The sequence below is a fragment of the Monocercomonoides exilis genome, assembly GCF_001643675.1.
Source record: "Monocercomonoides exilis strain PA203 chromosome Unknown scaffold24-1337568, whole genome shotgun sequence".
NCBI lineage: Eukaryota > Preaxostyla > Oxymonadida > Polymastigidae > Monocercomonoides > Monocercomonoides exilis.
Genome location: NW_027150569.1, coordinates 68,309 through 92,830, shown reverse-complemented (window position 1 = coordinate 92,830; position 24,522 = coordinate 68,309). Strand labels below are relative to the sequence as shown.

The 24,522-nt window shown below is 37.2% G+C and overlaps 6 protein-coding genes across 6 annotated transcripts; 1 reads left to right on the top strand and 5 right to left on the bottom strand.

Annotated features, from left to right (window-relative positions):
- MONOS_8523 (uncharacterized protein) lies at positions 1-919 on the bottom strand (the record flags this gene model as incomplete). The annotated part of the gene is made up of 5 exons (XM_067878941.1): positions 1-120; positions 228-301; positions 433-481; positions 576-742; positions 886-919. The coding sequence occupies 5 exons, from the start codon at positions 917-919 to the stop codon at positions 1-3; spliced, it is 444 nt and encodes a 147-aa protein (XP_067726769.1).
- A 1,654-nt stretch (positions 920-2,573) lies between these two features.
- On the top strand, positions 2,574-4,052 carry MONOS_8522 (uncharacterized protein; the record flags this gene model as incomplete). The annotated part of the gene is made up of 1 exon (XM_067878940.1): positions 2,574-4,052. One exon carries the CDS (start codon positions 2,574-2,576, stop codon positions 4,050-4,052), a length of 1,479 nt encoding a protein of 492 aa, XP_067726768.1.
- Positions 4,053-5,395: 1,343 nt separating this feature from the next.
- Positions 5,396-7,312, bottom strand: MONOS_14149 (uncharacterized protein; the record flags this gene model as incomplete). The annotated part of the gene is made up of 3 exons (XM_067866928.1): positions 5,396-6,158; positions 6,422-6,877; positions 7,023-7,312. 3 exons carry the CDS (start codon positions 7,310-7,312, stop codon positions 5,396-5,398), a joined length of 1,509 nt encoding a protein of 502 aa, XP_067726767.1.
- Positions 7,313-8,410: 1,098 nt separating this feature from the next.
- Positions 8,411-20,579, bottom strand: MONOS_14148 (uncharacterized protein; the record flags this gene model as incomplete). Its single annotated transcript, XM_067866927.1, has 4 exons — positions 8,411-14,645; positions 15,042-19,109; positions 19,374-20,450; positions 20,502-20,579. 4 exons carry the CDS (start codon positions 20,577-20,579, stop codon positions 8,664-8,666), a joined length of 11,205 nt encoding a protein of 3,734 aa, XP_067726766.1. The 3' UTR covers positions 8,411-8,663.
- A 423-nt stretch (positions 20,580-21,002) lies between these two features.
- MONOS_14147 (putative COPI associated protein) lies at positions 21,003-22,478 on the bottom strand. Its single transcript, XM_067866926.1, has 4 exons — positions 21,994-22,478; positions 21,816-21,920; positions 21,488-21,669; positions 21,003-21,402 (listed from the first exon to the last, which is right to left on the bottom strand). Exons 1-4 carry the CDS (start codon positions 22,455-22,457, stop codon positions 21,329-21,331), a joined length of 825 nt encoding a protein of 274 aa, XP_067726765.1. The 5' UTR covers positions 22,458-22,478; the 3' UTR covers positions 21,003-21,328.
- Positions 22,479-22,569: 91 nt separating this feature from the next.
- MONOS_14146 (putative Bromodomain containing protein) lies at positions 22,570-24,289 on the bottom strand (the record flags this gene model as incomplete). The annotated part of the gene is made up of 2 exons (XM_067866925.1): positions 22,570-24,172; positions 24,246-24,289. 2 exons carry the CDS (start codon positions 24,287-24,289, stop codon positions 22,831-22,833), a joined length of 1,386 nt encoding a protein of 461 aa, XP_067726764.1. The 3' UTR covers positions 22,570-22,830.
- Positions 24,290-24,522: the final 233 nt, after the last annotated feature.

The window sequence follows — 24,522 nt, the reverse complement described above, 5'->3', positions numbered from 1 at the left end:
TCACTCAACACCCAACTTCACAACAACTCCTTTTCCACTTGTGTGTGCCACAAGGACCACAGCACTTCCATATTTGATAATTACTGCAATTTTCTCCTGGTTCTTTTCACACGGCCCCAACTGCAGAATCAACAAAGCCAAAGATAAAACCATCCCGCACAATGCAGAGGCCAGTGAAAAAAGCATGGCAGCATGCATCGCCAAACAATTAGTATCTGTTTGCTAACCACACTCACCACTCCTCCTAGCTGAGCTCTATGTTCTTCTTCATCTCCACCAGCTGCTCCATCAGCTCCTTCACCTTTGCATTGTGTTTCACCCTCAGCTCCAGAATCTTCCTTGCCAGTTTCACCACTATCTCCTCAATCTTCCACACTTCATTCTCGACAACTCCTCATCTTATCACTTCGTCATCTGTCTTCACAGTCACACTCCTCGACTGGGCAGATCGGAACACCAGTTGAGCTGTGGAAGGTTGTAACTTAAAAGGATTAAACAGAATGCAGATCAAATGGAACGCGTTCACGTAGTTCGATACTTAGATCCACTTTCTCCTAAACAACTTTCACACAAACGTTGCAAGTTGATGATGCAGATTCACCAGCGAAACTGAAATTGTCGCCGAAAGCGCTGCAACGTACACCCCACAATTTCCGCAGCGCACATGGAAACAACGGAATGCGCTGATCAAACACCACAGTTACTTTCTTATCTTCGCTTCTATGCCTTCGGAATGTCAAGGCTAATCTGTATGCAGCATGAGCAAAAAAGATGTGAAAGACATTTCAGAATCTTTTCATATTGCAAAATATGAAATTTCAAATAATGTCAAGTTATATTTTGGAGGATTCGTAACGTGATGGATAAAGTTGATATCAATAAAACCATAAGGCAAAATGTTTGTATGCTCGTTCTCCATGGAAAAATTGTTAAACAAAACTTCATATTGTTGGATTTTATATCTAGTCTGTGAAAAGCTCCAAATCCTGTATGTTGTGTCTAATTACTGATAGAACCGTTCAAAAATTAGTTGTATTTCCTTTTTAATCAACATTTTGTTCTATATGACTTTGAACAAATTTTCACATTTTGCTCAGATTATTCAAACGACTATATGATCCACACACAGTGATTCGATTGCTACGTGAAGAGATATAACAGCAGAAGAAATCCATTTATTCAAAAACTAATAAAAAATCAGTAAATCGCTTGTGAATATTTGATTAATTTTTTCTTTATCCAGCGGAAAATCATTTCCATGGATATGATCTGTTCATTTTCGGATCATATTTGTTGTGGTTTAATGGAAACAAACTTTATGAATCGGACGACAACGCCGCTTTTTTCCTTTCAATCATCGGTTTTTGTCAATTTTTCAAACATTAAAAGGTTTAAAATGTCATTTGTTTCATTGAAGGCACTGCTTCGATTTATTAATGATTGCTTTCAATGATTGCATACATGGTTTCACAGGCAATGAAAGTCACAAAATATTTTCTAATATTTATTCACTACTGAAATCAATATTTAAAAAAAAGAAAGATTGAAAGAAAAGATAAAAAAGTGAATAAAACCAACTGTTTCTTCAAACATTTATTTCAATATTCATCATTTACATAATATCTTTAATGTCTCTATAGTCATGGATGAATGAACAAGTTTCATGATTTATTCCCATTAATTTCATTATATCAAACAATAACAACATGACAGCTCTTCCCTCATCTTTGTTTGGAACAATATTCTTTGGGTTGCCGGAACAAAGCAACGAAATAAGAGATTTGAGGTTTGTTGAAAGTCATTCCATTGGAAATTTTTTGAAGAATTATTTGCAGACAAACTCTTCCCCAAAATAAAACTGTAAGTCATGAAGACTGCTCAACAAGTGATATCGAAGCAACAGTGATGCAAAACACTTCAATAGACAAAGATCAATCAGATTCAAACTCACTTTCTGACTTCACTCCATCAAAACGGAAAACCGGTTCGGTTTGCTTCAACAGAAGAGAATCAGAAGTGCGAGATCAATATTCCTCTTCTAACAATTCTGACAATTCTCCAACTGAATTATCGAAGGCGGCAAAATCTGAGAAGAGTGGCAAGCCCGAACAGTTGAACGCTTCAAGCAATGAAACAAAACCTAAGAAGAAAAAAGGAAAAATTGCTTCAAAAAGAAATAAATTACCAGATTTCAACTCATTGAAAGAGAGAAGAGATTTACAACTTGAAGAAATAAAAAAATGGAATTTCACACCGAAAAAAATGAGGATGATAATGAAATCTACGGAGTTCTTTTTGATTCTCTATTGAATAATCCAGATGATGAACATCTTCGGCTAACAATTGACTTTCTTATTGAGTAAGGCAACTTAGTTCAATCGGAAATAAGCGCAATTCCAAAACAGGGTTAAAAGAAAAGATTGACAACACATGACGAAATTGTTGCTTATTTGGAATGGCTTTCAAGCAAAACAACGTTAAAAAGAATTGCCTTTTCTCTTGGAATTTCAGAATCAATGGCTTGCAATTCTATCAAGAACATAAGACCATATTTATTAAATGCACTGGAAAAGATGTTCATCAATCCTCCAAGACCTCAATCGCCTTTGAATGAAGACTATCCACAAGTTGCTCTTTTGGTTGATGCGACAACTATCAAAGTTTCTACTCCTCCAATTCCATTTGAAGATTCAAAGCTACTATACGATGGACACCATCAAGTTTTCAGTATGAAATTTGAAGTTGCTGTTTCCGCGTGGTATCCTCATAAAGCTTTATTTGTGTCAAATGCTGTAATGGGAGGTGTTCATGATGTGGCTTTGTTTTGTGAAGGAAAAGAAAGATATGTCCAATATTTGAAGATGACGGACAAAGAAAAAGAAAAATATTACTGTACTCTTCACACAGACAGATGGGCAATTGTTGCAGACAAAGGCTATCAGGGTCATTTCACGGATATCGATGTCATAACACCAATTAAAAAACACTCAACGAACAGCAAATTATCTTCGTGTCAAAGAAAATTATGTTTGACACCTTCAACATTCATTTCATGTTCATCGCCCAATTCTTTTCCATGCAACTCATCGTTAAGCTCATCTTCTCCATCCACATCTTCTTCTTCCTCTCCTTCTTTGGCTTCGTCATTTTCATTAGAAACTTCTTCTTCCTCTTGCTCTCCTTCTCCTTCTTCAACTATCTCTGATGATATTTCATCTTCAACTTCATTTGAATCTGCTGGGATTATTAATTCATCAGATTCTTCGTTCAACTCTTTGAATTCTGAAATTACCACATCGTCTGCTGCTGTCTCATGTTCAGTGTCAGAAATGCCACAATCTTTTTCTTTATCTTCCAAATCAAATTCATCGTCTGCATTCTTGCCTCTCTCGAAATCAAGTTTCACAAATCAAAATCAATCTCCTTCATCTTCAGTTCATCTCGCTTCGTTAACAAATTCAAATCCTCGATCCCCTTCTTCAATTCTCAATTCTTCTTTTTCTTTGGCTTTTTCACCTGTTCCGAATTCATGTTCACAGAATTCCACGGACACGTCTTTTATAACTTCAAGCTCAAACAACGATACAATTCATCCCTGCGCATCACACACTCCTCTTCCTTCTTCAAATGCAAGTAATTCTGTGACTTCTTCCACTTGCAACAAAAGTCAATCTCAAGACAGAATGGAAAAGTCAATCGAAAATTTCAATAAAAGTCTAGCAAAGTTCAGAATCCCAGTGGAATGGTTTTTTGGCCGACTTAAAAAGTTATGGCTCAGATTGTCGGATAAGTATACAGGTGGAAAACAGAATATTGATGCAGATGCAAAAATAGCATGTTGGCTAACCAACATTGTTATTGACAGTAATACTTTGGAACCAGCTGATCGAGTGTTCTATCGAAAAGTGACAGAATACTCCATCAGAAAAGAGATGGAAAAAAAATTGATAAAGGAGATCAACTCAAAAGCTAGTTCAGAAAGAAAATTGATAAGAAAAATGTCAAATTCTTTAATCACTGACAGTTTTCCAATGCCTAGAAATACTATTTAATTATCTCAATTGTTTCTTTTTCTGAAAGTTTTTATTTGAATGCTTTTTTAACATGTCATCTGAATTCATGAGAAGTGATGTCAGGTTTTCTTTGTTATCATTAAATACACTCAAATTAAACATTTTCATCACATGTCTGTGACTTGTTATTTCCTGTTTTTCCAAACTCTTCCAAGATAATTTTTCGAACTTTTTTTTGCAACGAATCAAAATTATTCCATCCACAAATTGTTGAATATAATCAATTATAAATGTTTCTTTTAATTGAATTAATAAAACACTTATTTTTTTTTCATTTTTTCAGTTGTATTAAAAAGGGGAAAAAATTGAGAAAAATTTGAGATTTTCCCACAATTTTATTAAACTTGAAATTTGTTGGTGGAACTTAAAATAACAGCCTTATTTTCAATTCTTCCGAAAAATTTCAAAATTACTCGATTATTTCAATAACATATACGAATTTCAAATTTTTTCAAAAATTTCACAATTACACAAAAATTGTGCAATTCATCTAATGGGAATGGAAAGGTTTTATTAGAAAAAAAATAACTTATTAAAATAAACAAAGTGGGACAAAATTCTTGCTTTTATGAAAAAAATAAGGATTTGTTCCAATCTTTTTCCACTTTCATATCATAACAACTCAAACATTCTCATACAAAAATGTTTAGAAAAATAAAAAAAATGAGAAATTTATTCGGAAACTCTGAATGGAACAAAATTCATAAAGCAAAAAATATCGTCACAAGTTTATTCGGAATAAATAACTTTTATTGGAATAAAAAAATTAATTGGAATAAACTCTGTCTTTTCGGAATAACTTTTTTCAAAGAAAATTTATTGTGGTATTCAAAAAAATTCACTTGAATCACATTCTTAAAAAGCATTTATTTATTCAAAATATTTATTTATTCATTTGTAAAATATCATTTAATTAACTAGATTTGTTAAAATGATTTACGATCCTTAAAATTTTTGTATTGTTTTGAAAAATGAAATATGATATAAAATATTCCTCGATTTGCAAATAATAACAGCAATCAAAATAGACCTGCAGTGAGCTTCAAAATATAATTTATCATTTCGCAATGTTTGTTAATTCTTTTTTGTAATTTTTTCTGAATATTTTTCACATTTATGATCAATTAGGAAAAAAAAACCAAAAACAATATCCAATTGAAAAAGGAAAAATATTTAAATGAAATTGTTACAGATACCTGATTATTCATGTTATTCGCCCCTCAACTTGAAACTCTATCAGTTACAGATAATGATGTTCCAGTTATTTTTGAGTCATTCCATTTGCACCAAGGGAATGACTTCTCATCATCATCCGCTATCTGCTATCTCACTGGCTTTAGAAGATTCCTTGCAATTTTGTTGACTGCAGCATTTAGAGAACGATTGAACCCAATGAATGAATGCTTTGCGGTGGAAAATGAAAGAGAGGAAAATGAAGGCATGGACGATAAAGAAGCTGAGCTTGGGCTAGTCATGTCGAAGGACTTCTGCGTGAGTGAAGAGGTGTCTGTTGCAGGAGATGAAGGAGTGAGTGGCTTTGGAGGTGTTCCAACAAGAACAGAAGAGGCAGATGACTGGATGTGGTGCAAGCGAGATAAAGAAGAGGAAGCGATTGTCGAGGAGGCTGTGATGTTTTGAGTGTGCATCTGGGCAGATGAGGATGTGCAATTGAACGAGAAAAATGTCTGCTGATGATCATCTTCATCAACACCTCCTTCTTCTCTTCCCCTGTCCCTCCTCCTCCTTTCTGTTGCTGCATGTGCAAGCCTTGGGTCGAAAGCTTTAATTTTGAATGTGCAAAATTCGTCTTTCTGTTTCGTCTTCGTATTTGGATCTTCCTTCTGTCTCCCTTTGCTCTGCTCTGCGCTCAATTTGCATCTGCGCTCCGCGTTCTTTGCTTCTTCCATTTGAATTTGCACTCCTCTCTCTTCGCTTCTTGGTGGTGTCATAAAGCGAGCAGATGAACGCAATGAGCCTAACAGCACCTTCCCTCTTCCACTTCCATTTCTCATTCGATGCACATTCGCCTCATTCACTCCCTTCAGCACATTCAGAACAGCCAGAGCGCTGAAGCTGTACGAAGATCTGAAGCAGAGCGGAATGCGTCACTGCAGAAGAGGAAAGCAGTTCTGATGCATTTTTTGTGAAACTATTAAAGGCATCGATAACGATTATGATGATGTTGAGAGAATAAAAAGTGAATGAAATAATTTTTGGTTCAATTTGTCTGTGATTCCGATTGAACAGCCTTAATGAATCAAAAGGTCGATATTCCGATCCAATGCAAAGAAAGTGATAATGGCATTGAAAAAGTTGGAAAAGGAATTGATGAAGAAGAAAATAGCCACGAAGTTGAAGACGGCACAGTTGGTGGGAAATGATAAGACGAAGAAGAAATCAAAGACTTGGAAGAAGATGAAGAAGAAGCAGAAGAAAAAGAAGAAGGAGAAAAAGAGGTAGAGGTTGAAGAAGAAGAAGAAGAAGAAGAAGAAGAAGAAGGAGGAGGAGGAGAAGAAGAAGAAGAAGATGATGATGATGAATGTTGTTTTGAACTAATAGGAATGAAATGATGTGAAATTTGAGTGTTTAATGAATCAGAAGAAGGAGAAGAAGAAGAAGAAGAAACAGAAGAAGAAATAGAAGAAGAAGAAGAAGAAGGAGGAGGAGGAGAGGAAGGAGAGGAAGAAGAAGGCGGGGAGGCGGGGGAGGAACAGTGCGATTTCGACAACAACAGAGAAATCAGTGGAGACTGAGTAAAACCAGATTTTCCATCTTTGGCTGCTGAAAGGAGTGTCTGTCTTGTCCTGTCCACGAAATCTGGATTCTAAACATATAGCAGAAGATGAGAGAATGCTGCACAAATGAGAAAAATGGTAGATTGGAGATGAACAAAAAAGCTGAGCTCGATTGCTGCATGTTTCCTGCTGTTTCCAGAGTGATATCGCAAACATATTTGGCGATGAACTTCTTATGGCGTTGTGATAGATCCCCTCATGCCCCGCCTCCAGTTGACCAGAAGATATGCTGAACAGAGTTGTAGAAGAGATAGAAAACGCACTCGTCCCAATCACACTCACTGTCTTCCCTTTCCCTGTTATTATTATCTTCTTTTCCCCAACACTGATCGTCGCCCCTTCGCTCACATGCTTCCCACTCAGCACTGTGATTGTCGAGCTCAGCTGCTCCATGCTCGACTCCACCGCATGTCCCACTGTCTTGCAAGGTGCTGCCTCACTCATCTCACACAGATTGTTTGCGTCATTCCCATTCACCCCAACATACCGATCCTTCATCCCTTCCTTCAACCATTCCTTCTTTTCTGTATGTTGATAACTATTGTATAAATAGCACACTCTCTTATCATTTGTATTCGTTGTGAACGATTCGTAGAACGGGTTGTATGACGAAAAGAGATTGTTATTGTCTTGAAAATACACATCGTGGCCATATGGAGTGGAAGCGTTGCAACTACAATCATGGAAGAAGAAGAAATAGCAATAAATGTTGTTGCTGGGAGGTATTGATTGAACTGGCCTGAAATCCAATCCTCCGCCATGTGAATATGCCGAACAAGAAATAAATTGGAGGCTCCTCATTTTGAATGCTGCTGGAACATTGTGACAATACATCCCTCCTCCTCCAGTACTCGAAAGTGTACATGAAGTGAAGAAACACTCAAACACACAAGCGCTCTCCCCGTTCCCACTTTCTGTTCCAATACAGATTGAAAAATCTGAAAATTTACGAGAGGAAAAGCTTTTTCATAATCAGCTTTGTGTGTTAAATTAATAAGAATTCTGCCAGTTTATACTCCGAATAATTATTGGATTGTTCTCCATTTCCTCGCTTTCTTAACGCTTCTTCTTTCATTGAGTCAAAATTCACCCATTTTTTATCATATCAACATGCCATATTCAAATCTTCAAAAATACAGTCTTTGTGATTTGTTGTGAATCTGTTATTTCATCTATCTTTAATTCTTTCGTTCAGAAAACAAGATTTTCTAAAAATTATTTGAGACCATAACTGCTGGAGAACAGTTTTCAGAATTGGACTTCGTTAAGTTAATATACTTTATTAATCATCAAGTATTCTTATTTTGTGGAAAATCAAATACTGAAAAGAGATCATAAAATATTTTTGTTGAGGGATTAATTGGAATAAACTTGGTCTTTCTGGAATAAATTTTTTTCATTCGAATGTACTGGTGTTATCTGGAATAAACTCTGATTATTTGAATTATTATTTTTATTTCAATAAAATATTCTTATTCCAATTCCATCTAATCTTGCCCTTTCATCCCTAGAATATGATAAAAACAATAACGGGATTCAATGTTTCATGTTTTTATCTGTTATTATTCTATTTGTCCAAAATTAAAAAAAAAAAGAAAGAAATTAAATTTCAAACAATCATTTAACAATTGAAAATTATTATAAATTTCAACTCTTTTTCTCCTTCACGCGCTCACTCACTTTCACTTCGTTCGACTTTATCTCCATTATTTTGGATTATTTACAAACATGAAAGAATAAAACATATTATTTTTTCAATCTTTATTTTTTTTCTCAAAGCAGGAGATATCTTCCTTTAGCATTCTTTGACAATGCACCCATTAGATTCCTCTGCTAACTTTGCTTGAGACTCTTCAATCGAGCCGACTTTCGCTGCAGCTGCTTCGCAAAGAAGAGATGTTGCATGAGATGGTTGGTCCCAATAGCGATGGAAGACAGCAATCGCTGGAGAAGACAAGCTTAGTAAATGAATATTATCGTTTGTTCGTTTTTCTGAAGAACAGGTTGAAACGTAGCTGTTTGTTCTTGAAGATACATACATCGAGGAAGGAAGTACCAGTTGGAGAAGCTTTAAAGGATTAAATAATGTTTCAGAATCACATTCATTATCATTTTCAACCATTACTTCCTTTAAATTAGAAGAATTGCTGTTGAAGTGCAAGCGTGATTGCAAATTGCTGAACGAATGAGAAAAATTCTGAATTGACGAATTTGAACCTTCATTGTGAAAGTCCAACTGAGCATCAGATTGAGGAATGATAAAGCTTAACTCATTTGATGGATCAGCTTTCATCTGTTTACATGCACTTGAAGCAGGCAGTAAACTAAGTTCAGAATGGATATAAGCAACTGGATGTAGAAGATGGGAGCATAATATCTGGTTGCTTGTTGGTGCTTTGAGAAGTGATGCATCCAAGGCAGAGGGATAAGTTGTGAATGTTGGCAATTTCGCACAATCATCTGATGAATGCTTCTTCTCTGGGTATTGAGAGCTTCTCAGATTGGATGGCATTGCGCAAGATGTTAATGCAGCTGAAGAACCCACATAGTCCCAAACATCCCAAAACTGCATCGGAGATTGGATGATTATAGATGGGCTGGATGGGAAATAGATCCTTGAAGAAGACTGACACAAAAATGAGTCTGAAATAGAAGATGATGATGAGAACAACTGCGACGAATAAAAAAACAATTTTGCTCTCTTTCTATTCGGAAATCGAGAATCACGGATTGAGGATGATTTGTTTCTCTTTGTAGCTTTTGAGGAGGAGGAGGAAGAAGATGCCAAAGCAGAAACAGTTGATGAAAGCAAGCCAGAAAGAGAGGGTGAAAGAGAAAAGGCATTCAATATTTGGGGAGATTCATCAAACTGCTTGGATGAGATGGACGAATTAGTTTTAAGAGAAGAATGTGGAGATGACATTTCAATTGAAGACAAGGGAGAAAATGAAAATGAAGTTGGTGAAAGCTGTTTTGTGCTGTTTTTCATGGTCAAAGGCTTAACAAATGAGGAAAAAGAAATTGGAGGAAGGGAATTAGAAAAAGAGTGAGAATGAGTGAAAGCGGAGGATTGTTTCATTTGTGATGCATTCAATGGTGCACTACCAGTTGGAGAATAAATAATTCCAGAGGTGGCAGACGTGAATGGGTGCGTGTTTGACGAAGACAAAAGAGAGGGAGAATGAGAAAGAGCAAGAGTTGATGATTTGCTTTTGCGTGAGCTTGAGAATGGCTTGTGTGCACCAAAAGAGGAACATTTCATATTAAGATTTGAAAGAGGAGGCGGAAAGAGAAGTGGAATAAACACTGCAAAAATAGACTGAGTAAATGGTGGATGAAGAAAATGACTGAAATATAATCGAAACAACTTGTGCGGAATAATTGTGAATGGACTGCAAAAGCGAGAAGTGGAGTTCTTTTTGTCAACAGCGAAAAATGTTGGTTCTGGTAATTCATTATTCTGGTGCAAGCAAAAGAGCATCCTGAAAGACGAGAGAGAGGTATAAAACGGTGAAAAAGAAATCAGCTTGTCATGGGATACATTGAGAGGCAAAGAAATAGCTGCTGGGCAAGGCGATTCATTGGAAGAATGAGATTTGTGTTGCCTTGACTGAGATATTGGATGAATGCTTGGTGATTTTGAATCACAATCTTTTGATGCGCTTGAAGAAAGAGATAAAGCGGAAGAAATTGAGGGCAAAATGGGATGATCTGACTCATTTGTTTGTGTTTTTTCAGAATTTATTTGTTGTTTTTTGTCTTTATCCTCACTTTGTACTTCTGATGTTTCTTCAACTGATTCGACACATTTGATGTTACATATGCTATTTTCATCATTATTATTATCGCTTTCAATGCACATCCCTTTGTTGAATCTATTATTTGTCTCGTCCATTTGGCATTTCTTTGTTAGCTCCTCTTTCTTCAAGGCAGAGTCAATCCCCACAAACACTTCGTCATCAATCCCAAACCATGTTCCACTGACTCCCACATTTGGAAAACAGAAGTATTTCGGGTGTGATATACAGCAAATCTGGTGCATGTTGAATTTAGAAAGCAGTCTGCAAAAATTGAACCTGTCAAATTCGTTGTGAATGCGGGACCGTCTTTCACGCAACGACGGTTGGAAATACAAAGGGCGAAGCTCTGAATGCGGTGATGAAGAAGAAGAATATGGAGAAAGGAAGAAAAACGAGGATAATTTGCGGGAGGAACTGGAAGAGGAAGACATTGAGGATGATGAAGCCGAAAAAAGTGATAAAGGTGAACGAGAAGGCGGAGTAAGCTGTGAAGAAGAACTGGAAGAGGAATCAGAAGAAAAAGCAGAAGAGTTCGATGATGATGACGGTACATTTGTATCCGACTGAGTCAATGGGGAAGCAGAGGAGGAAGAAAGCGATGACAAGGGAGAGGCAAAAGCTGATTCTGGCTGAGAGCCAAAGGAATGCATAGAAACAGCAGCAGGTGAATGCCTCAAAGAAAAGGAAATAGAAGAGCGTACAGAAAGCGGGGTGTGGGGAGAGGACTGAGTTAATATTGCTCCAACCGGTTGTGCCTGTGATTGCACTTTTGTAAATGTGGAATCATCCTCTGCAATTTCATTTTCCATTGTTTCTTTGCTTTTTGTGCCTGTGTTCACTTTCACTTCGCTTGGCAAACCGGAATCCAGGGGAGACGATGTGGATGGTGATAAAGCTTCATTTAAAGGAGAAGGTGATATTGGGAATGTGGAAATTGTTGAACTGTTTTCTTCATTGCATTCTCTTTTTATTCCTTCATCATCATCTTCTTCTTTCAATTGATGCATTGCTTTAATTCCTTCCTCTCCATTCCTGCAATCTTCGTTGAATTTCATTTTTCCCATTTTATCCTCTTCATCTCTCTGATCAGCATTCTCTTCCATTTTAGAATTTGCGGTTTTCTTTTCCTCTTCTTCATCTATTTCTTCTTTTCCAACTTCTTCATCGTAGCCATATTCTTTCTCGTCGCTTTTGCTGCAATTCAACAAATGTTGCTTTGAATAATCGCTCACTTCCTCTTTCTCTTCGCATCTATCACTGTTTCTTCTTCTTTTGAGTGAGTCTTCAATCTCTCCTTCCATATTGAATTGTTCTTCCTCTTCCTCCTCCTCTTCTTCTTCTTCCTCTTCCTCTTCTTCATCTTCTAATTCCAACTCTCTTTCCAACTCTAATTCCATTTCCAGATCTAATTCGTCTTCGTCTTCTTCTTCAATAAGTTCAATGTCAATCTCACTTTTTTCTGTATCTTTCTCTTTCATCTCTTTCTTTTTCAATTTTTTGAAATAATTTTTCTTCCTTTTCATTTCTCTTCTCTCTTCATCTTCATTTTCGTCTTCTCTCAAAATATTGTTATTATCTACACTTTCTGAATAATTGTCTGATCCCTCATTATATTTCTTATCACATATTCCTATTAAACTCACATCTCCATCCAAAATACTTGTATTCAAATTTGCTTCATTCGAATGCCTCAATGATTCCATCGAAAGCGGAAACGATGTGTTCTTTGCATATGTATCTGAATCATATTCATTCTGTTCCAACTTCTCTCCATTTCTCACTGGCTGCAGGGTATTCCCTTGTAAGCTCTTCCATTTCTTTCTTTCTTCCTCCTCCTTCCTCCTCTTTTCTTCCTCCTCTTTTCTTCTCCTTTCTTCCTCCTTCCTTGCCTTCCTCCTTCTCCTCTTTCTCTCCTTCCTCCGCTTCTTCTTGATCTCCATCTGCTCCTTCATCTCTTCCGTCACTGGCTCTTTGTCTCTCAGCATCCGCATAAATTCCTCCTTCTCTTTCCGCCTCATCTCCCTCTCCAAACACCTCTCCAGCCTTTTCAGCTCCTTCTGCTTCCGTTTGATCCTCATCTCTCTGTTTTTCACCCGATTTTCCACGATCTCCCACTCGTTCTGGTTTTCCCTCTCTTTCTTCCTCTTCTCCTTCAGCTTCTCTTCCACAACACGCAAAATGTGCTCTTTCCCGTTTTTCTGCTCGGATTCTCTGAATGAATCAAGCGAACTCCAACTTTTCAGTCCTATTTGCTGTTCTTTTGTGTGTGAGACATCAGAATTAACAGAGTTTTCATTCAAATTCTGTAATAACATTTCTCTCTCTTTTTCTCTTTCCTTTTCTCTTTCTCTCATGTCATCAACTTCCATCCAATCGTCATACCATCTTCTTCGCCAAAATCCGTTTTTGTCCAATTCAGCAAACGAAGAAAATGCAATTCCAACATCATCTTCTTCTTTTCCTTCTTTCTTTTCCTTCTTTTCCTTCTTTTCCTCATCCTGTGTCTCCTTCTTTTTCGTTACATTCACCTTCTTTATTCCATTTCCACCATCTATTCTTCTTCTTCTACTTCTTCTTCTTCTTGCACTTATTCTTCTTGTCATGTCTCTCATTTCGAGTGGCGGGGTGTTCCAACTGCGCAGCCACGGAATGAGCGAAGAAGGCGAGCCAAAGTTGGACGGATCAAAAGACATTTCATTGGAGAGAAGAGAAGAAGATGAAGAAAAGCGAGAAGAAGAAAGAGAAGAAGAAGAAAGATTTTGAGTGTTTATATTGAATATTTCATCTGGTTTAATTGTTTCTGTGAGGAAAGGTTCAGGGGACATTGTGAGAGAGGCATCTAAGCCAGCAGAAGTGAATGGAGAAGAAGAGGAGGAGGAGGAAGAGGAGGAATTTAATGAAGAATTGATTGAAGAAGAAGGATTAAGAGAAGGAGAGGAAGGAGAAGAAGAAGAGGATGAGTTATCAGAAGTATTTCTAATTGAAGATGGGGAGGAAGAATTTAAAGAAGAAGAAGATGAGGAGGAGGATGAAGAAGAGGAGGAAGAGGAAGAGGAAGAAGAAGAAGTGGCAAAAGCGAAGAGGGGGATATGAGCTTCTGAAAAGGAGGATTTTGTGGAAGAGAAGGAAGACAGGATGCGATGAAGGAGAGCAGAATGAGAGAGAGACGGATGGCTTGTGAGAACAAGGCCGGTTTGGGTGAGGATGGTGTCTGAAGGAGAAGGAAGAGAAGGAGAAGGAGAAGGAGAGAATGGAGAAGAAAGGGAAGAAGATGAAAGAGAAAGAGAAGGAGAAGGAAGAGAAGGTTGAGGATTCAATTTGTAAGGAGAGAAAAGAGAAGGAGAATTTGAAGATGGAGAATTGGTTTTTTCAAAGGCAAATTTATTATTATTATTATTATTATTATTATGCTTTTTTGGATTTCCTTTGTTTTTTCTTATTTTTTGAGAAATTTTCAGTTTTTGTGATGTTTTTGAGGGAAAACGATGAGAAGTTAAGTCTCCACAAATAATGACGGGCAATTGGGATGAAAAGGGAACATAAGAAGAAGGAAGAGAAGAAGAAGAGGAAGAAGAGGAAGAAGAAATTGAAGAAGAAGAAGAAGAAGAAGTCAATGATCGAAATGGAGAATAAGCCAAAGAATTGTCCTTCTTCTTTTTTGGAGACAAAAGCGAGTAAAAATCTGTTTTGTGTGTTTCTTCCTTTTGGCTCAGCTTTTCGTGGCACAAAACAGCATTTTGAATGAGTTTGGCCGTTTTCTGAGAGAAAGTCAAAGAAGAAGGAGGAAGAGCAGACAAAACAGAAGAAGAAGAGGAGGAGGAGGAGGAAGAAAGAGAAGAGGAAGAAGAGGAAGAAGAGGAAGAAGAAGATGATGAAATAGATCCATTAGAACTCCCAAATCCTTCTTCAAATTCCTCAAATTCTGTGTTTGTTCTTCGGTCTGTTTGTTTCTTGATTTGTGATGCCAAATTAAGCACCTGCAAAACACGGAAGTCTTCGCTGCTTTCGGAATTTCCGCAGAACAGTGCAGAAACAAGGAACAATGGGCAAGTGGGAAGAAGAAGAGGAGAAGAAGATGATGAAGAGAGAGAAGAAGAAGAAGAGAGAGGAGAGAGAGAAGAAGAAGAAGAGAGAGAAGAGAGAGAAGAAGAAGAAGCGAAAGGAGGAGGAGGATTGTTTGTGGAGTAAGCGAAGGAGAGGAGAGAAGGGATGGGGCGAGGAGGAGGAGGAAGAGGAGGAAGAGAAGAAGAAGAAGAAGAAGAAGAAAGAGAAGAAGAATTATAAGAGGAAGAATAAATAGAAGAAGAAGGGGAAGAAGAAGAAGAAGAAGAGGAAGAAGATGATGATGAATGAGAAGGCTTAGGATCAAATACATGGGCGAGGGAGGAGCCTATGAGGAGTTTAGAGAAAGAACTGGAAATGGCAGAATTTTGAGTGGAAGAGAGAGAAAGAGAAGAGAGAAAAGAAGAAGAAGAAGAGGAAGAAGAAGAGGAAGAAAAGGAAGGAGAAGGATAAATAAAAGGAGAAGAAAGAGAAGAAGAAAGAGAAGAAGAAGAAGAAAGAGAAGAAGGAGAAGAAAAATAAAAGGGGAAAACCGAAGAGAATCTGTCTCTGTATCTGTTGGGAGAGATGAAGTGGTGTTTGACTGCTTCTGAGAGAGCAAAAGAAGAGAGGAAAAGAGAGTGGCGAGAAGAGAAGGAGAGGAAAGGAGAGGAAAGGAGAGAGGAGAAGGAAGAAGAAGAAGAAGAAGAAGAAGAAGAGGATGAGGAATGTGAAGAGGAAGAATGTGCAGAAGATGATGGAGAAGAAGAAGAAGAAGAAATAAAAGTTGATTTTGTTGTTTTTGATGATGAAATAGAAGAAGAATGAGAAGAAGAATGAGAAGGAGAAGGAGAAGTTTTATGTGAGTGAAGATGATGAGAATGATGATGATGATGATGGATTGAGTGTTGTTTGAGTGATAATTGGGTGGATTTTGGTGACAGAGAAGAACATGATGATGATGATGATGAATTTGCTTGAAGAATCACATCTTTTGATGTTTCATTCACTTTTTCTTCTCTTCTTTTTTCTCTTCTCTTCTTCTTCTCATTCTCTTTCTTTCTATCCAACATCTTCCATCTCTCAAACTCCTCATTCACTTTTCCTTTCTCCTTCTCCCACAATTTCCCCATCTCAAATCCCAAAGAAAGCGGATTTATGGGCTTTTCGAGGGAAAACGGGCAGATGCGGAATTTTCTGCTCAAAGGGCCATAATTCATGATGAATTGCATGATTAGCTCATGTCTTTGAGAGCGCGTGAGGACACGTTGAGAGGCAGTGGAGCAGGAAGAGAGGGGAGAAATAGAGGGAGAAGAGGAAGAAGAAGAAGAAGAAGAAGAGGAAGAAGAAATGGAATAAGGAGAAAGAGGAGGAGTTGAATTAGAAGAAGAAGTTGATGATGAATTAGATCCTTGTTGTTGGACATCAAACAAATTTCTGCTCGCTTCCGCGTTTCGCGCTTCCCAAATAGGCCCCAGCTTCGGCATCTTCGGCATAATCGACTTGTCGATCATCCCAACAACAGTAGAAGGCGTCAATTCCACCCGAACACGCCGCGAAATGTTGCTTTTGCTGACTTCCTTCGAATTCGCCCCGTATTTCTCCTCTTCTCCATCCCGATATTCCTCCGCCTCCCGAAACACGGAATTTTTTTTCCGGCGCTTGTTTCCTGCACTTTTACCGGCAATTTTTCCGGAATTTTTGCCGGCGCCGGAAAAACTGCTACCGGCAGCGACGAGCGGGGGAATTATGGGCAGATGGCGTTTCCGGACAATTTCCTGGTTTGTGTCCAATAAAAGGGTCGGATCAGCATCCAAAGGAAGTTCGTGGGCAGTGAAGAAGACGGCGAGTAAGACTTGGTGTGTTTTGCGCTCTTCCTGAATGAATTCCATTTCTTTTGCCTCGAAAAACTTTTTTCGTTCGCTCAATTCGAATGAGAGGATGTTTTCTGTTTGATTGTTTTTTTGTTCTTTTGAAGGAGAAAGAAGGGGGATGTGGTTGATGATGTTGGGAAGAAGGGTTAGAATGCGTTTGGGAGAGAAGAAGCGAAGAGAAGAGAGAGAAGAATAGAGAAGGAAAGAGGGAGAGAGAGAAGAAGAAGAAAGAGAAGAAGAAAAGGAAGTATTTTTATTATTATATTTATGATGGTGATGACGATGTTTGTGTAGAATCATATTATTATTATTGGGGTTATTATGAATTTCGTGTTTGGAAGAAGAAAAAGTTGAAGAAGAAGAAATTTCATTGAAATTGTTATCAATTTTTGATGTTGTTAATTTTTCTTCCTCTTCTTTCTCTTCTTCTTCTGATGAAGAATGAGAAGAAGGAGAAGAGGAAAGTGAATGAAATGAAGCGAAAGAACGTGAAAAGGATGAAGAACGAGAAGGAGAAGAAGAAGATGATGATGATTTTGATGAAATTGAAGAGGTAGATAAAGAAGAAGAAGAAGAGGAAGAAGAAGAAGATGATGATGAAGATATTTCAGAATCGTCTTTTTGCCAGAAATTTGTGTCTTCTTCGAGATTTCTATAAAACAACTTGATGTCCATTGGTTGTTGCTGTTGTTCATTTTGTTTTGATTGAGAATTAAAAATGGAAGAAGAAGTTGTTGCATTTAAAGAAGAAGAGGAGAAGGAAGAGGAAGAAACAGAAGAAGAAGAAGAAGAAGAAACAGGAGAATTAAAAGAACTCAAATTTGAGTTATAACTCTTCAAGAAGGTTGGATTCACATAGTTTATTCCTTTTCTTCTAACCTTCTTTGCAAATATGGGCACATCTTTTTTGCCGGCAAGCCCATAATTCCGCAAGTCGACTTTCGGAATAATTTTTCTTTTTTCGCTCTGAATCATTCTTTTATAGCGTTTTCGCCATCTTCTTGTTCTTTTCTGCTCTTCTTTCTTTTCCTGCGCGTTCATTCCGAATAAAAGGCTCATCATAATTGGCGGGGTTAATAAGTCATTCGCATAGAGCACACCCAAAAGAAACATTGCAGATAAAGAATCTGCCGGAAAAATGAATGGGAGGGTGAGAGAGGAAGGGTCGAAGGAGGGGGATTTGCGAGGAAGGAAGAAAGAAGAAGAAGAATTTGAATTTGAATTGGAAGAAGAAGGAAAGCAGGAGATGTTTGGATGACGTGGAGAAGAAGAAATGAATGGAAGGATATCTTGATTGGAAGATGAAGAGGAGGAGGAGGAAGAAGAAGATGATGAAGAAGATGAAGAATTTGAGGAAGAATTGCAAATTGGAATTAAAGGCTGTAAAAACAATCCCAATGCTTTTATTTTTGGAAGTCCAGAAAATAATCTAACAGAAGTTGAAGAGGAAGAAGATGATGTGACATTTGAAGTCTGTGAATCAGAAACATTGCTGTTATTTATTCCTCCTTCAATTGATTCCTTCTCTTTTTCTTTTTCTTTTTCTTTCTCCTTTTCTCCTTTCTCTCCTTTCTCTCTCTCTTTTTCTGCTGTTTTGTTTTCCGGCACCCACATTTCAGACAAATCGAGTGCAATTGGCTCATCCACAAGGCGGAATGCCTCGCGCTTGAAGAAAATAAGATGGCCTTTCTGAGCACGTGAGACGCCAAAAGAAGAAGAAATAGAAGGAGAAGAAGAAGAGGGAGAAGAAATAGAAGAAGATGAAGAAGATGAAGAAGATGAAGAGGAGGAGGAGGATTTGTATTGTCTTTTCTTTGCAGAAAAATAAAATGGGTCGCTGGTAATGTCTCTTTTTTGCCTGCGGATGTTCTGTGCTTGAGTGTTCCTAATTTGGGACATTCGCATTGCTGGCGACTGAAATGCGGAGTATGGGCGTGAAAGACCATTTTTTCCTGCAAATGAATTTTCAGAGTAAAATGAGTCAGAAGAAGAAGATTCTTCGCTTGGCAGGCTTTCCATTTGGTCGATGTCTTCTTCTTCATCTTCACTTAAATCATCTTCTGTTTCTTCTTTAAGAAATTTGTCTTGTTCTCCAAAATAATCATCATAAGAATCTTCTTCTGATTCTGATTCTTCAATGAAAGTACTGTTGTTATATTCTTTCTGGTTAATTCTTCCTGCTTCTTTGCCATCTTTCGCTTTCTTCCTAACATTTCTGCTTAAAAATGAAAATGTTGTGTCATTTTTTATATTTTTTTGTTGCTTTTCTTGTTTCGAACTTCCTAAATAAGCACCTTTCATATTCCCCATTTCATTATCAATTCTTTTCCTCTTTCTTTGAAAATTCCCCATTTCAATATTTTCTCTATCTTCTTCAATATTTTCTATATATTTGTTATAAACATTAATATTATTAAAATTATTTCTTATCTCTTCTCTATCAACCCCTCCGTCCAGCAAGAAAACTCCTTCGTATTCCTCAAAAAGGAGGCGGGCGAGGGAATAAGCGTCGACTGCCGGAATATTCTGGAGAGAGACAAGAGAAGGAGAAAGGGAGTGGATGAAGGAAGAAAGAAGAGAGGAGAAGAGAGGGAGAGGGAGACAGGAGAGAGGGAGAGGGAAGGGAAGAGAAGAAGGAGAAGAAGAAGAAGAAATAAATGAAGAAGAAGAAGAGGAAGAGGAAGAAGAGAGAGAAGAAGAAGATAAAGGAGAAAAAGATGATGAAATGTTAATATTGTTATTTTTGTTTGAATAATTAGAATTTGAATAGGAAGAAGAAATTGACAGAACAGAAGGAGGAGAATTGGAACGAGAAGAAGAAGAAGAAATCGGAGAAATAGAAGATGTCGGAGAAATAGAAGAAGAAGAGGAAGAAGGTGAATGAATTCTGATAGAAGCTTGAGAAAAGAGAGAGGAGGAAGAAGAAGAATTTTGAAGTGTTTTGTGAGATGAAAGAGGAGTTCGAGTGAAATGATCGTTTGGATGAATGACATGCGGCGAAGTGGAAGAAAAAGGAGAAGAAGAAGAATTGGAAGATGAAGATAATGTTGATGGTATTGATGATGATGAAGGTTTTGATAGGGTTAATGGAGAAGAAGAAAGAAGAGAATTTTGTGGGGAATACAAATATGATGGAATATTCTCTTCATCAGTTCTGTTTTCTGCATTTTCTCCTTTCTTTTCTTTCTTTTCTCTTTCTTTTTCCTTTGATTTTTCGCTTCTAAAATAAGACCCTTTAAAACATCCATCATTCACTTTTCCTGCGTTTCCGGACAAACTTTTTTGAAGAAAAGGAAAAATGGGCGGGATCTGATTTGGATTGAAATTGAACGACAGAACAGAAAGATGGTCGCTTGCCGAAAAGGAAAAAAGCGAATCGAGCGCAAAAAGCGTCGATTTGAAAAACACGTCGAATAATGGAAGCGATTGAATTGCCGGCAAAGACGAAGATTGTGGGACACTGGATTTTGATATGACTTGAGGGTTGTTTGAAAGATTCCTAGTTTTCCTTGAAGAAATCCTTGCTTCGTTATAAATTCCCTTCATCACCCATTCTCTGATCATCAGCTTTATCCCTTCCTCCTTTGATATCACACCCCCCACACTCTCCTCAACAAAGACTGGCTTTCCGTGCACCGCATAGAGCACTTTGTCTGTCACAGGCAGAACATCCACATCGTCTCTCAGTCTCAGCTTGCCCCCCATCATCGTGTTCGTGTGCTCAAGCATCCTTTCTTTCTCCTTCAGCATCGCACTCATCCAGCGCTTTTTGATGTCGGATTCGGTCGTAAAAGTAAAAAGCATAATTCCACGAGACCTGCTGCGCACGCATCGCAAATTTGTGAACTGGTTTTGAGGGGCCCTTGACTGTTTTGAAGAAATAATGCAAACTATTTGAACACAAAAACTAATGCAAACCTGACTATTAAGCAACAAGCGATCCATAAAGTCTCGATCTTCACCATGAATGATGGAACGCAATGATGCCTTGGACATTGAAAAATCTGAAAGGTAAGATTTGTTCGATTGAGAGGCATCTTTTGGATAAACTTTTTCTTTGGTAAAATACTTTTGTGGTGAAATTTCAACACGAATTCTCTTCCCTAGATCAGCAAGAGTTGGAATATAGCAGCTGTCCAAGTAGATATAAAATTATTATCTTTCTTTACAAATAAAAAAAAGAAATACCATCCTTGAGAAACAGGTTTCCATTTTTCTGGCGATTCTTCCACACTCCATAAGCAAAATAAGCGTCGAAAATATTTCTTGCAAAAGAATTGCGGGGGAAGAGAAATTTCGATGCCTTGAACTGGTTGTGCCGGTAAATGAAATCCACTATTCACAATCATCTGTTGAAGGGCTTTTGAACTGTCTCCCCCCATTTATGCAACTTTTACAACAGAAAAATAAGTTAATTAATTTGAAAAGCTGGTAAGAATGCCCAGCTTACTGTAAGTTGGCGATAAATCTCAAGATTTACACAAGAGATTTATTCCCAAGAAATTTGAAATGGATAAAAGATCAGAAAACTCAAATCAAATTTAAAAAAATTATAAACATTGATATGATATTATAAAAAATGTTTGACATAATTGCTTAAACAACAAAAATTCGCAAAAAAACAATTATTAATACATATTTAACTTTTGAAACATAAATACAAAACAACTGAAAATATTAACAAAAATATTATCATCACGAATCAGAACTTCTAAAAATAAATAACTAATTAATTGTAACCATCCTTACATTGATGATTGACTTTCAAGAGGGGCATTACTCATAGGAACAGCGTTGTTCTGTGAGGTGCTGCTTTGAACTGTTTTTTGAGAAAAAGAAAATAAAAGATTTTTGCATTGAAATTAGGCAATAAATAATACTTAAAAATAAACGCAATTTCAAACTATTTGCTTTAATCCCAACATTTTCCATGTATAATCGTTGTTGTTCGAGTCTGTACCCATCATCGCAGCATCCGACCACAAGATATACAACTCCAAGGACAATAATTACAGCTCCTGAAAGATAGCCGCACCAATGGTACTTCTGCATTGAACGAAAACAGATCATTGATAAAGTGCCAGTGCTATTTGAAATAATAAATTGCACATTCAAATTTTAAAGTAAAATCAAATTAGTTGGTTAATTGGAATTAAAAATTTTAAAAATTTTCAAATAAATAATAAAAGAAATGAATCATCATTACAAACATGAAGTACAAATAAAACATACAAAATGATAAAGAATGCTCTGTGATAGTATGAATATATGAACAGAAAAGTCTTAACAAATATATTGATTCTTGTTTCCACTAAAATCAAGACAGCTCCGAAGACACTAAAATTGCATGATATCGCAAAATTGTGAGCAAATTTGGTTATGGAAATTAATAAATTCGAAATATTCATACATGCAATAAACAGAAAATATTACATATGGAAACATGTACGCTTTTGTAACAATCATTAAAATAAAACTTAAAAGTCCAGACACAACAATAAGAACAATTCCGATAAAGAAAGAAGCAATTTTCGACAATATTTTCATGGCTTTGGAAGTCCAACAACTTTTACAATTATCATAGCATCCTTTGCTGTTTTGTTTCTGCTGTTGCTGCGGTCGCTGTGAAACTTGCATTTGATTTTGTTGAACTTGCTGTTGTGTATATAAATTTGCAGGGGGTTGAGTAACTGGAATTGGAGGAGGCTGAGAAGGATTTGCTGGAGAACTTTGAACAGGAACATCTGGAGGAGGGCGCAAATGTACTTCTACTGTTGACTGTCCGGTTTGCGGAATAGTTCCAGCAGTACTGCGATCTTCAACTTCTGCTGACATGCTTTCTAACGGTGTCACATCTTGTTGGGAAGAATCCATTTTTTTATCCTTTGTTGTATTAAGGGTATTATTCCAAATATTCAAATTTTTTTTCCAAGAGTCAAACAAAACAGAAGAGCATATAATGCAAATTTTTTTATTCAAATTTTCATTTTCATAGAATTGTTCATGTTTGTAATTTCATTTTTTGATTCAAAATAGTCAAAACACAAATTGTATTTGAAAGAAGAGGAAATTGAAAGTAGATATGAAGTGAATTTCTACAAAATTGCAATTTGAATATAAAAAAAATTCCAAATTTCACAAAAAATATTACGATATGCTAACATCTTCAAAATTCTAGCTATTTCTTTTTTCAAAAAAATAAAACAAAATTAAATAAAATAAATTATCATTTAAACCCAATTGGCTTTCAAGGCGAAGAAGAAATTCCGTTTTGTGAGCTGAACTGTTCAGAAGTGGGTTGAGCAGTTAATTCTTCTGTTGAAGATATCTGAGATGTGACAGAGGTTGATTGAGAATGGAGTGAAGATGAGGGAGATGAAGCAATTTGTTCAGATGGTTCAGAAGAAGAAGATGATGATGATGATGAAGACAAAGATGAAAAAACAGCAGATAATCCTTCATTTTCTTTCTTTTCGTTTCTATTTTCGATTATTTTTTGTTCACCTTTCAATTCATCGTTTGCCATCACCCCTTTCTCTTCCTTCTTCTCTCCTTCTCCATTCCCTCCTTCATTCTTCTCATTCATTTCCCCTTTCTTTTCCTCCTTCTCCTTCTCTCCTCCCTCCCTTTCCCTCTCCTTCTCCTTCTCCCCCTCCTCCTCCTCCTTCACCACGCCCATCTTCATCATTGTCGTATTTGTTGTCGTATTTGTTGTTGAATTTGCCGTTCCCATCATCATCATCCCTGCAGGACTCGCCAGTGCCTCCTTAATCACCTGGATGCAGCTGTTCACATACCTCTGCAGATGCCTCTGCACACGCACATCCAGACTGTCCAGGTTGAACTCAATCACATCGTCCCCCACCGCCTCCACCCCGCTCATCGGCGTCACCTGCTGGATGAACTGCGCCACTTTCTCCAAAAAGGCCTCCGGCAGCGCCTGAATGTTCTCAAAGAGCTCTTCCATCTCTGTGCTGTCCATAGGCTTTCGATCCCCTTCAAACGGGATGAGCAGCTCGTCTAATTGTGCGGTCGTCTTCGCCTGCCGCCTTTTCTGCTCAGAAAAACCAGCCAGCCCCGCTTTGTTCTCTGCCCCGGCTTTCTGCCGTTGGATCTCCTGTGCTCTCTTTTGGAGAGCGGCTGCTTTCTTCTTCTGCTCTGTTGTCGCCAGACCACTTCGGTTGGCCTTTTTCTGTGGAAGCACTTTTGGTTGTGGGTTGGCTGGCTTGAAGTACTTGTACGGGTGCGGATTTCGCGCCTGCGCGAGAATCTCATCGGAGAAATACCCGCTGTTTTCGAGACGCTTTATGTAAACCGTTTGAAGGGCTTTGCCCATCAGCGAAACATCGGTCTCTGGAGGGTTAAATTGATAGCAGTTATTCCAAACAAGATTGATATCAGAAAGACATTCTTGGTATTCATCTCCATAGTATCCAGATTCGAGATTTGACTTTATAGTTCCAAGGTCCATTGGACGTTCGATAATAACTCTATACTGAGGTATATTCAACCCTTCAACATCAACTGGAGCAGCAAATGGCCATCCGTGCTTGTGCTTTATAAGATCTTGCACTAATTTATGAAGAAATCTATAAGATAAAAATCAAAATATTTTGGAATTTTTTGCATCGGTAATAATAAGGTGTCAAATGTCATTTATACTTCATTATCTCTTGAGGTTGGACAATTCCTCCCATCTCAGACATTTTTCCATATTTCCCTGATAAATCTAATGATGTTGAACGCTGAAATGTAAAATATTAATCATGTGCAATTCATAAAAAGATGTTATATTTATTTTTCAAAATACAAAAACAAAAATAGTAAGTTTGTTAAAATAATCCTAAATATGAATGAAAACAAAAATATTGAAACCCCTCTTCTTGCGTGTGATAAATCCTGATTGTCCAGAAAATCCATAAATAAAAATTATAAATGA